Source organism: Gasterosteus aculeatus, chromosome 20 (assembly GCF_964276395.1).
Source record: "Gasterosteus aculeatus chromosome 20, fGasAcu3.hap1.1, whole genome shotgun sequence".
NCBI classification, from domain to species: Eukaryota; Metazoa; Chordata; class Actinopteri; order Perciformes; family Gasterosteidae; genus Gasterosteus; species Gasterosteus aculeatus.
Genome location: NC_135707.1, coordinates 3,868,619 through 3,881,270, shown reverse-complemented (window position 1 = coordinate 3,881,270; position 12,652 = coordinate 3,868,619). Strand labels below are relative to the sequence as shown.

Genomic DNA, 12,652 nt, shown 5'->3' with positions numbered 1-12,652 from the left:
CTTTGTTTGTGAGGGTTTTCTTTACCCTGCTGTTCAACATTTGAACCAAAGTACTTGATATTTCTCGGTTTTGACCTGATGATGTTCCCTCACAAAAAGTCTGAATATATTGTCGGTACACAATTTGAGGGCCAGTAAATGGGTTTGATATCAAGCTATTGACCTAAAAGGGGGCTTCACCTGAGCATAATTAGAGACACCAAGCCTGTAAAGCAGCAATAGCAGATAGCGATCGGGCGCAAAACAGCCATGTCCATAATGAGGTGACTTGGGGATCACAAAGTGGCCATTTTTAGGTATAAGAGTCAGAAATCAATGCCCAATTTACTCAAAGACTAGAATACCATATCAATGAGACCCGTCCACGATATGCGACACACTTGTTGTTAAGCGTTACAAAAGAAAGAAAATGTAACATCACTGCCGAATATCTCAAACTGAATAAAACAAACACAAAACTAGTGTGAGTTTTTGAAACCTTTTCAAATGAAAGATTCAACACATTTTACAGTTTGTCCAATCCGGATCCGGCATGGGTTACATCTGCGCCACGCGGATAGAATTCCATCATTTAAGAAAATCAACAAACCGGAAGCAAGCTTTTCCCTCCAAAAAGAAACTTCCCCCAGACACAAACACAGCGACAAAACTAAAATGGAGCAAAAAGCAGAAAGCCGTGGCAGAAATAGAGCGACGTAGCAGCGCTCAGCAACAGACACATCGAAGCCTCCCGAAAAAAACACAAACAATATCTCTTGTTCCTCAGTTCCCCGGCAGCCTTGTAGTAGCAGATCAATGGCCGTCTGAGGCTTACAGTGCTTTTAGAAAAGGGAGATGGGGGATCAAATTAACACTGTGCCAAGAGGAGCCGATGGAGAGGCCCACTTCTTGATCAGCGTCCAGAAACGGGGGAGGGGGAGAGATGGGGGTTGCTTTCGCCTCCCCCCCCCCTAGCGAGCCCGTTTGACATGCGAGGAGGCTTCTGCGGGCAGGCGGCACACGGAAATAATGGAGTGCGGCGGTTCGGAGGTTGTGCCAGTGGTGGCGTGGAGTAAAGAGAGGCAGATCCCTTTGTGTGCCGGGAGAATCGACTGCTCGAACTGAGCCGGCGAGGCGGAAGCGGGAGAGAGGAAGAGAGAGAGACGGTTATGTGATGGAGAGGAGGAAGGAAGGAAGGAAGGAAGGAAGGAGGGAAAGGAAGGAATAAATGAGGCTGGAATAGAGAATGAAAGGTCCAGGCTGAGAGGAGAGGAAGGGGAGGGACTTAAAAGTGTGTGAGTTTTTAATGATGAGGGAAAGAACGGGGCACAAAGAGAAAGGGGGGGAGGCGGGGGGGGGGGCAGATGCCAAACACTAGAACTGATTGTTCCCGATGACTAATCTCTTGATGAAACTTCGATCACAGGACAAAGCTAATAAACTGTGAGTGACAGAGAGGCAGATCGAGAGCAGACGGAGATAAACAAAATCAACTCAAAGGCATAAAATAATGTTTTTGAAAGGCCACAGCAGCAGATCCCTCATCTGGGATGCGCTTGTACTTGTGATGGCTGTGTTATGATGTAGGTCAAACAATAGGCTTTGACCGGCACGTGTCGCTGCCGGCGCGGCGGGTAAAGTGTCGCGTTAAGCGCCGCTAATTAAAGCCGGCGTTTGAGGTATTTGAAAATCAATAAACAACTACTGCATTGATTCTGGGAACTATAATTACCGCGGGCACAAAAGATTAGATAGAACGCCAGCGTCCAATAGCTCGCACGGGCAGCTCTACATCGCTTGTAACGAACAGAGCTAAAGATTTTCGTGTCATTTTCAAAGGTTTCGTATCAGCTCATATCCCTCTCGGTGTTATCTGCGAGGGAAAAGACATGTGAGGGAAAGTCTTCTCCGCGGCTTGTCTGGCACCCCGCCCTCCTTCCCTGTGGAGGATCAGTGCCGTTACTTAAGTTGTTTTGGACCAAAAGAGTCTGAATGGTAAATGGCCTTCGCACGGCGCTGCCAGGCAGGGTAGTTTTGAGTTTTACGTGCTCAGGTTTTGAGATGTCTTATCTGTAAGAATATCAGCCTCCACCGGATTGAAGTGGAGGTGAATCCTCCGACACCGAAGAAACAGTTCCCATATGAAAACTGTTGTGGATGTCTAGAGGAAGAAGAGCAACGTTTCTGGAATGTGATGTCTCGATGATTCCATCCACCAGCATTGCTTTGGGTGCGGCGGCTGAAATCTCGTCAGCATCACATATATCAGCAAACGTAAACATAAGTGGACACCGCCAGAGAGTCCGAGACGCAATGTGCAAAGAACTATCACTGGATCACTCTGATGCTGAAGAAAACGAGTATGCGACTATTCTGAAATACATCACCAATTAACATTGTGCATCAAATAAACAATAATTAAAAAGACAGATTCATTGATGTTCCATTTGCAAAGGATATCAAATTATATATAAATATATATATATCCTCTGGAAGTCTGGAAGTCATGTCTAAAAATATGTGTTCACATTTGACTGAGTAATGAGGAAGAAGAGGTACAAATATTGACGCCAGTTGCAGCTCGAGTCTCACATCTCTCTGCGCGCACCCCGCCTTCAAGAATTTAAAAATACTCTGGGTTAAAATGACTGGGGATTGCGAAAAAAAAGACAAGAGCCTGAAAAGTGGTGCACTTGTGCATAAAGAGAAAAAAAGAGAGAGACACCCACCACGATGAGGTTCCACATGCGAGCGGCCTCGGCCACCAGCGTGGAGACGCCGCTGCAGCCGGGCAGCAGGACGATCTTGATGGGCTCCGTGTACAGGAGGTCGTACAGCAACTTGGTGGCTTCTCCGGGGTCACACTGCAAGGACAGAATGACACAGTGTTCAACGGACGGACGGGAGAGCAGATGGGCCGCGCTGATCAATAATAGGGATGAGAAGTCACTCGAGGTGATTGAAAAAGCGGAGGGGAAGCGGGAATGAATCAGAGCGGGAGGAGGGGGAGGGTGGGGGGGGGGGACAGATAAAGGTGAGGGAGACAGATGAAATGGGAGCAGAGGATGAGGAACAAATAGGAAATGGAGCGTGGGGGGATGGAGGCGACAGCAGACAGAAAATGGAAAGAAGAAAACACAGCGGATGAATGACATGGAAGAAGCAGGAGCCAACTAACGGGGCGAAGGACGCGCGTGCAAAGTGAGGAGACAAGCGCGACAAACAAGGTGCCGAGTGAGGAAAAAGGCCAAGAGCGAAACAGACAAGGTCACGGTGAAGTAGAAGAGACAATTTTCGAGAGCGAGATCACCGAACAAACACATGCAAATGTTCGGGGGAGAAAGAGATAACTGTCCACACGGACATGAGAAACACAAAGACGGGCCGAAGACACACTAAAAGGCGCGGCGGCCGTCCACAAGTGGTCACAACACCTCCGATAAAGTCATTTACAGGATGTGGAGGTGGCGAGGGTGTGGCTGGAATGATCCGTCAGCCCGGGCCGCCGTCACGCCGTCACGGCCCGACACCTCTAATGATGCAGGAAGGAGACGCGGCTCGCAGACACAAACACGCACACGCGTGCACAGTTTCTTTTTTTTTTTTTTTTAAAACAGACGAGTGTCACAAACGATTGGGCCGCGGCCCGATGATGGCGCCGACCGATACCGCTCCTAATTGGGGGGTTTGTATCAGTGGCTGAATTGTCTCTTTCAGGCAGCCCTCTGCTCTCTGATGAGGTAATCACCACTCAGGAACCAGGGAATATGTGGAATAGCCGGGCGTGTCATGGATTGATGTGTTTTCCATTATTTCTAGATGGGGAGGAATTATGGTGGTGTCATGTCATCGCGGGGGAACGTCGGGGGGCTGTCACGCTCAATGTGAGTCTCTGTTTGGTTTCCTCTCTCGGTCAAAATTCTGCTAGAATTACCTTTATTTATTGGACCGCATGAAGACCTTTAGTCTGTTTAAACTGTGCGCGTCATAAAGGGGAAAAGGTGCAGTTTGCGGCATCTTTAAATGATCTTGCATACGTGCAGCGGGAGCCTCGATACCATCGGAGGAATAATACTTCAGATCAGGAGAGAAGGGAATAGCAAGGATTTCATTTTGAGCTAAGCCTGCGTCCACTCCTATATTAATATTTGCTCATGTGCTTTCTCTAAAGTGTGTCATATTGCAGTGGCTTCTGAAGCACTACACCTTTTAGCTATACACATTTTATTTTTAACAAGCCCAGGTAGACTATGGCCGAAGACTTCCATCATAAAATAGGTCATTTCGTAACTTAAAAGCCATATTTATAAAGATACAGTACGCTTTCTTGGTAAGAGAATCCATAGTTTCTTTGAAATAATCACCTGGTTTTGTACATGTTTAAAAAAAAACTTTTCTTTCTTTAAAATACTTTTATAAAATTGTTGAACCCACAACTTTTTTTAGAGATGAAAATACTCTATTTGTTTACATAAACAAATGGATTCTTTTTCATCACTGAAAGGACTGAACATTCAACCTTGAGGAAGACGTTTATGGTCTGTTCACCAGCCACTGAACCACCGGGCCGCCTCCATTGCCATCGACTGGGTGAGCAGCTGCGCGGTACTGATGTCGCATAGGAGCAGCGCGGGGGCCGAGAGGCTGCAGGTTTTTCCTTCCGATCAATCGCCGGCCCAGCTGATTTCACGCATCGCGTCCTCCTCTCTGCTCGAATCAGCCGCAGCCCGTCGGTTTCCTTCAGCCTCATAAAAAAAATAATAAATAAAATAAAAATAATTCCGCTTTGTCTTGGTGCGGCGGCACCGCGGATTGACGCACAGAGCTTTCTTTTTTTAAAACACTGCTTTCAGCTGGAGGTTGTTTGTGTTCCCTGTCACCGTGGCTGTGGGCTGCATGCTGACACAAAGCTGGTTCGCTGCCTGGTGTTGCGGTGTTGTTTAACTCTGCACTGGTAAGGGCTAGTTCTTTGATGGGAGACATTTCAATGGTCTGATAAATCAGTCATTACAGTCCACCCTTCCACGGCGTTCAATAACAGCTTGTTTGCATACATATTCCAAATGACTCGCAGCGTATGAGGTGTAGTAAATTTGAATAAAGTCAGAGAGCACAGACCTCTGACCGATCTTAACAAAGGGGAAATAATTGAAGGGGTTCCTTCGTGGGCCAAAGCTACACGTTTCCACTGGGTTTCAGGGAAATAAATAACAGTAATTATTTCCACAATACCGCTGACAAACAAACAAAAAAAAAACACAACCTCATTTTTAGAGGTTTTAGGGATCAGTTCATTATTTTACCTGACACAATAAGCCCTTATCTCTCCACGTGTTTAGACACTATTATTTTACTACCTATCTGTACACATCAATGGCAAAACAGTCTCGAGTAGGCAAACCCTTTGACACATGTCACATAGAAAATAAGTCTGCTTTAAATATGCAAATATTCCTTAATATGCAAAAGAGTGCACTTGACTTGACCCATTCAATCGCCCTTTAGAGTCTGACAGGCTGTCCAGGAAAACAACAAACGTCTATTCCTTAATTAGACCCCATACATCCACCTCGTGATTTGACAAACGTAAAAAAAAATAAAGCTTTTCATAACAAAAAGGGAAAGGCGATACAGTGAGAGGTGAAAAAGCACCTAGTACCCCTTATGAAATAAACATGGAGAGAGAAAACAGGGCTGTTGGCAGGTATGTCGGAAAGGTTGAAGAATCTCTGCTGTTCTTGGAGGTCTGTCTTCTGAAACCCCCAGAGACCCTTTCCTCACCAGACTGGATTGACGGCATGATCACGTGCACACTGACCGACACGCACATGCACACACACACACACACACACACCGCGATACTTCTACCTTTGAGAGGGCAAACGTCAATATCATGGCTCGTTTTCGTAACCTTAACCACATCAACTAAATGCCTCACATTGCCAACATTAACGTGACCTGAACCTAAACCGTAAAGTCTGATCACCCAAACAGGCTTTTCATAAAAGCCACGACTGCCCGAATAATGTCCTCCCTCAGAAGGTGAACTCAATCTGGTGCTCACAGAGCTTTAAGTACAAGTGCAAGCAGTCACACAAACACACAGGAAATGATTAGTGTGCACCATGTGTGTGTGTGTGTGTGTCAGTCATAAAAACGACTGCATGTGCACACACACACACACACACAAGTGACGTAGCGCCGCCACCTGCTTCGCTGTCCTTGGTGCTGAAATTCCCGGAGCCAATAATAGTGCTGTCGTTAACATGCCTGCGCTGCCTTTCCAATCAGTCAACCCGGCTCGCGACAATCCGAACGCTCCCCGGACGGAGGAGAGCGGGAGAAGACAGCGGCTCGTCGTGAAACACACCTCTCTAATTACACTCCAGATTGAATAATATAAAAAGAGAGCGTGGAAAAGGGGGATAAGGCCCAGGGGGACAGACTATGTGTTGAATCTCAAAGTATGCGCTCCTACGTCTCCTCGTTTTCTCATTATTATTTGCCCCCCTCAGCCCCAAATTCAGGCTTGTATGACCAGTGATGAACACTGGTTATGCCACATGATCGGGGGGGGGGGAAATTGTGCCGCCGCAGCCAATTAAAATAAAGGACGTGAGTGAGGGAAGCACCTTGTTTTACCATTTCTCTGTATCCCCACTGTCTCGCTCCATCACTGTTAATAATTGATCAAAGTTTGCAGTCTCGGCTTTGATATATCCATGGCAACGGCCTGCCTGAGTGTGTGTCTACTGTGCGCGTCTGTCCGTGTGTGGATCTCAGAGGGCTGTAAATAGTCCGACTCTGTCGCCAGAATAGCCGGAGAAACACGGCGTTCTGCTACCACGGGGTATATCTGCATCCATTTAAAGGGACAGGCCGGGAGTCAGTGTTGAGCTCCATGAATATTGCATGATGTTGAACAAGCCGAGGACATCGCTTGCTTCAATGGTCACTGGTGTGCGAATGTTTGTCTGCCAAATCCAAGTCAAACTTTAACGTGGCTTTAACGTGGCTTTTTTTCCCCCCCAAAAGCTGCTGATAACGAGTTGTTAAGAAAAAAAGTTCCTTTATGGTAATGAATTCAGGTCGAGAGGCTCTGCTGCGTGATCACACTTTCTCCAGCCTTGATCTTGAGACGCAAACCAAGGGGGCGAGTTACGCCCTTTGTCTTAATCTCACGGTTAAACAAAAGAACGTGCTCACAAGGTGGAGATTGGCTCTGATTAAAACAAGGCTTGAGCCGCGCGATGGCTGCATTTAAATAACTCAGCTGATTCACCCCCCCTCCCACCTCCCCCTTCATTTAATAGCTTTTCAGCCTCTCCGAGAGAAAGATCCTCATTACTATTCCAGCCAGGTGAGACGCATTTGCAATGAGAAACCTGCTTACAAACACACTGTATAGCGTTAGCAAGAGCAATGAATTCCCTCCTGGACTTAATTCAAGGCATCAGCCTGCGTGGCTCAGACAACGTGATACCGGCTTCTTTTAGCTGTTTTATTCAAAGGATTTGCATCTATTTATCGAGCCGGAGTCGCCAGTGACTCTCGGAGCGCGAGGAGGGATGTTTCCCCCAAATCCCTTATGAAATGTGCTCACGCCATTGCTTTAAATTTACGTTTATGGCAGCTGCCCGCCTCAACACACTCGTAATCAGGAGGAAGCACACACACACACACATTTGATTTGATTACAAGGAACAAGGCGTATGCGTGACACACACACAATAAGCATGCACTGCACACATGCAGCATATGAATCTGTGCACATATTTCCACAGAGCTGAAATCTTATTTGTTTCTGTGGTTTGCTTCAAGAGTAGCTGTGTTGCCATGCCAACTCTCCCTCTCGCTCTGTCACACACATGCAAACACACATTCTCGCTCTCCCCCCGCTATGCTGTTTAACAGGATTCCAATGCAGAGCCTTGTACACCAATCAGGATAAAGCTCGTAGCACATTTCTAACCAGTCCCAGTACAGTTAACTGTTTGCTGCCCCGGTTGCTCTCCAGGCACTTCCTGCAGCATGATGGATAATAACCATGCCGGGGCAATATCCAGTAATTGTTTTCATGTGTCTGGACTCATCCCGCTGATGAAAAAATGGCTCCCTTTGGGGGTAAAAACCTTCAGAATAACAATTAGGACAGGTAGCGACAAAGCGAGAGCATGTTCTTCTTCCTACAAAGATAAACAGTGGGCTTTTAAATTAAAAATCTACGTCAGCGTAGTGGGGGGTAATCTGGGGCAGCCAGGGGGGGGAATGAAACCCGTCAGGGGGGGGGTATTGGATTCATAGTGGTTGATTATATTGACATTTTAAAATACCAATGAGATGAATGATTGATGAGCAACACGCGGGAGGTGTGTTTGTCTTTTAACGCGTAACCCCCTTTGTGAGGCACTGGGGGGGCTTCAGGGTTAGTTAGCAGGCTCCTCTTTGAGATGTGAGAGCGGCCTGTTGACTCTGGCAAAGTGACATTTAATGTATCGGCCATGCTTCTAAATAATAAAAAAAAACAGAGGTGGGAAATTAGAATTAGCTCTGAAAGCCAAGACAGCGCTGTGCGTCGCAAGAGGAAGCGAACACGTGAAACACACAAACAGTGATGGCAGATGACTGCGGGCGCACCTGGGATGACACAAGAGAGCCAGTTGGCTCCGCGTGACAATCCACCGGAGAGGCGGACGATCAGACCCCCCCTCACTTACTGACACCGCACATCTCATCCTGAGAGCGCGCGCGCCTCCTGCCCGGCTCCGCTCTCCACGCGCACTCACCATGCTGTCGTAGTGGATGAGCTCCAGCTCGTAGTCGGGCAGGATGTCGCTCCTGTTGTTCACCAGATCCAGGGCCATCTGAGCGGAGGGCATGCACGCCTGGCCCCCGTGCCAGCCCCCGCTCATGGGGAACAGCGCCCCGATGTACAGCTTCTTCTTGCCTGCGGACGGCCGAGGCCAGGAGAGGAGGAGAGCGATGAGAGACGCCCGCAGGAGGAGCGTCGGGTGCCCGCGGGTCGCGAGAGGTACCGGCGGGGGACTTCTGCGGACCTCCGCCATGGTTCCAGGTGAGCTGAACCGGAGCCGGTCTCCGGTCACAGCGCGCTCGAGTCTCTTTGGGAACTAAAACGTGAAGGCGAGCTCAACACGTGTCCGGCTCGCGCGAAGTGGCCTGAGCTCGAGCTGTTTACTTTTTAATTGCGAGTGTTTAGCGAATTGGGTAATTAATTGGGTTCGGCGTATAATTTAGCATACGGCTTGGTTAATTATTCATGGCATAGTGGATATTTCTTCTTTTTTTTTGGAGAGTGGGGAGGGGGGCGAAGTCAGACACAGTTCAAACTGAAACTCAACGAGTTTCAGACGCGCAATCCAGCCCATAATCCACCATCCTCTGCGCGATGCCGAACTAGAGCATCGCTTTCTGCTCGCGATCGGATCATGTCGGATATCGGAGCGCGTGCGCGCGCGCGCGTCACTCCTCGCGAGCCTTCACGCTCCAAAGAAAAATAAAATAATAATCAGACAGTGGAGTCCGCGCGCGGGACACGTTAACCGGGTCAGATGAGCGCACGGCTAAAATAATAACAGCAAAGACAACCGGGGAGCGAATAAACAGCCCAGCAGCAGAAATTAGCAGGAAGCATCTCCCCCTCCTCTCTCCCCCCCCCCCCAAAAAAAAACCCGCCCTTCCCTTTAACGCGGCCGTATTCCTAGATGAGGAACAGATGAGACGATTTTCCGCGGAGAGCTCTGCGTCTGAACCACTGCAGCACCGAAGGCTGAGTGTGTGTGCGTGTAGTGAGAGAGAGAGAGAGAGGGGGGGAGGGGGGGAGGGAGGGAGAGAGAGGACAAGTCTGAAATGTAAGCTGAGACAGAGAGAGGAGAGGGAGGGGGGGGGGGCTCCGGGCTAAATCTCCTCAAAGATTCTCTGATGAGTTGCACGCTGCGCTTTACTTAAAACTGAGCATCCATTGCAACCAGAGTCCCTCGCATCCTCTTTCTTTGTCACGGGTTCCTCTTTGCAGTTTGCCTGCTTTTTTTTAATTTATTTTTCTTACTCCCACCACTTGCTGCGGCTGCCATATTTGGCTCAGGCTGCAGGCTGGTGGCTCCATTAGCAGCTCCCGATCGATGCATCGGCTCTTTGAGGCCAAACGTGACGTCATCAAGAAGGTCGGATTTGTTTTTGCCACTTGTGCGTTCCGTTCTTTTCGAGGGAAAAGGTTTGAATGTCACCATTGCAGCCATGTGGTTATATACCAACGCAGCGGACACATTTAAAGTGTAACAGGTGAAGGTTAATAAGAATACTCTGAGGAGGAACGTGTAAACCAAATGTCATGGCAATCCATCCACGAAGAAAAGTCAGGAGGATGTAACCTCTGGGGAACCTGAATGCCTGTATAGAATTGAATGCCAATCCAATAAATATGTGTTCGGGTTTTCCATTCAAATGCTGCCGCAACAATGTCGCCGTGTAACCTTTAGTCTGGTTTCAACATGGATACCTCGATGCCACTTCACCTCCCAATCAATACCCCTGTGCTAACTGCCCTGCACCAGCAGCAGCAGCAGGGAGCGAAGGATCTCTGTGACCACCTCCGCTAATTCCTAGAGCGTTTCCTCTCTGCCTCCTTCTCCGCGGCCCATTCCACATGGCGCTGCAGACGCTTACTTTGAGAAATCAGCGAGACATTTGGCTTCATTTCTGGAAACAGTGATGCAGTTATTGTAGATAAGAGAGCGTCTGCCTGCACACCTGTTTGAATCGTCTTCTCCAAACCGCCACAGTCAACTCCGACACACAAAGGCATGCAAGCAGCACACCATCTGATATGCGCACAAAGAACGACTTTAAAAGAAGAAAGGTCACTAGATCGACACAGGATTAGTGACTATACATTTGGGACCAACATTGCTTTTAATTTGGTGGTCTCTCTCTTTGTAGGCTTCCACATTCAACATTCACAATTATGAATACTAAAAAAAAGATTATTTGAAATAATGAGAAGAAATGGCTTGAAACACGTTTTATGTTTCTGAGAAACCTCGGACGTAATTTGACCTTGCTGAATCCTTTAGGGATGTTTTATCTTAAGGTTCAAGCTGGTTTGTCTGAGATCTTTACATTGACTAGGATTCACTACTCAGTATATTGCATTCCATGCTCAGAGCTTTTGTAGCTCCTGAGCAAGCGTTCTAATTGCAATGGTAATGTCAGTCTTAAAGTTCCCTTTTGAAAATGACTTACTGCAGCAGTCGAGGAGAAGAGACCATTATTTCTCCAGTCTAAATTAAAAACACTGTGTAGTTATGCAAGGGAGCATGACTATAATATCACCCTGGTTCATTACCAGAACCTCATTATCTGGATATGCTCCGTGTAGCAGTGAGCTATTAAGATCCAGCTGCTAACAAGTCCTCGCAGGCCGAGGTGAGAGAGGCTGATCATCTGCTGGCATTTGACTTCCACTTCCACCTCCTCTTCCGCGCTGCCACCCGCGAACCATCCAACGCGCTCAATCAATTATTCAGCCGTGAACTTTAGATCCTTTTCCTTTTCCTTTTTTTTGGGGGGGGCTGCGTAATCCTACAGCCGACACATTGGAGACGCACCGGCGACGGTGCAGTTGTTAACAACCCCCACAGCGGCAAATAGCACTTTCGGAGGAGACATTAACGGTGGCACGGCCTGGAGAAGAGGCGGCGGAGACGCACGAGGGCCCCAACCGCGCTGCCGGGCCGCTCTAATGAGGGCCCCGCGCCGGATGCTGTTCGCTAACGGAGCATCCTTCAGGATAATGGCCTGTTTTTCTTCCTAGCAGCTGCGTTAGTTGGGGCACGCACCGTTTTCAATGTCCCCTTTTTGTAGCACTTGATTACAATGTCCTCCACTTGCAGAGCGCATGTTATCCAGGCGCAATGGGAGTCATTGTGAGTGACAAAATGCATTGTGTGAAAAGCAATCAAACGCTTTGAAATGCGCAAGATGACTTTTTGTTTGCTTGCTTTTGTGGGTAAAAGTCTCTAAAAATGTCTTTGTGTAGAAGTGAGACTCCGGTTAAGTAGTTCCATGAGGCTTTCTTTGTGTTTGACTTGCCTGCTGTGCCAGATGGGCAAGGTGAAGATGTAGCCTGTATTTACACGTTGTGCTGCCGGAATTATTGGAAAAACATTTTATAGGAGCACTAAATGTTGGCCGGGATGCAATAAAAAGACTGTTCATCATGCAGTAAAAAGCTCTGACTTGGATATAGCATCATCATTACATAATTTGTCCAGCAGCAGCAGCAACACACACCAGTTTCCAATACTCTGCAGCGCCTCAGTTATTAGAGTAATATATCATGCCTGAGTATCACAGGGGGGGGGGGGCTGAGAGTAATAAGTTCATTGTTCCACTGTAAAAAATACCCTGCCCCCGAGGGCATAGCTTCATAGCAACATTTACACTACGAGTTGCTGCAAACATAGATATGAAGAAGGATGTATTCAGCAATATCAATACCACAGTGTTTTTAGACTGAACTCCTCTGCTTTAAAAACCCATTTGCGGCCACAAGCGACTGCACAGATGAGTCACATGCAGAGATTAAATCGCCGCTAAAATGGTACAATGGTGCAGGACTTCTCTAAGGACGAGGGTGGCCTTCTCATTTTAAAAC

The 12,652-nt window shown here is 47.8% G+C and overlaps 1 protein-coding gene across 2 annotated transcripts in view; it reads right to left on the bottom strand.

Annotated features, from left to right (window-relative positions):
* gabbr1a (gamma-aminobutyric acid (GABA) B receptor, 1a) overlaps positions 1–12,652 on the bottom strand; it is a 50,832-nt gene that overhangs the window by 26,392 nt on the left and 11,788 nt on the right. For both annotated transcript variants that reach the window (XM_078094536.1, XM_040166503.2), the window contains exons 7-8: positions 8,766–8,926; positions 2,709–2,843 (exon numbers count right to left, since the gene is read on the bottom strand). In XM_078094536.1, the coding sequence (XP_077950662.1) occupies positions 2,709–2,843; positions 8,766–8,926 (296 nt within the window). The remainder of the gene's footprint in view (positions 1–2,708; positions 2,844–8,765; positions 8,927–12,652) is intronic.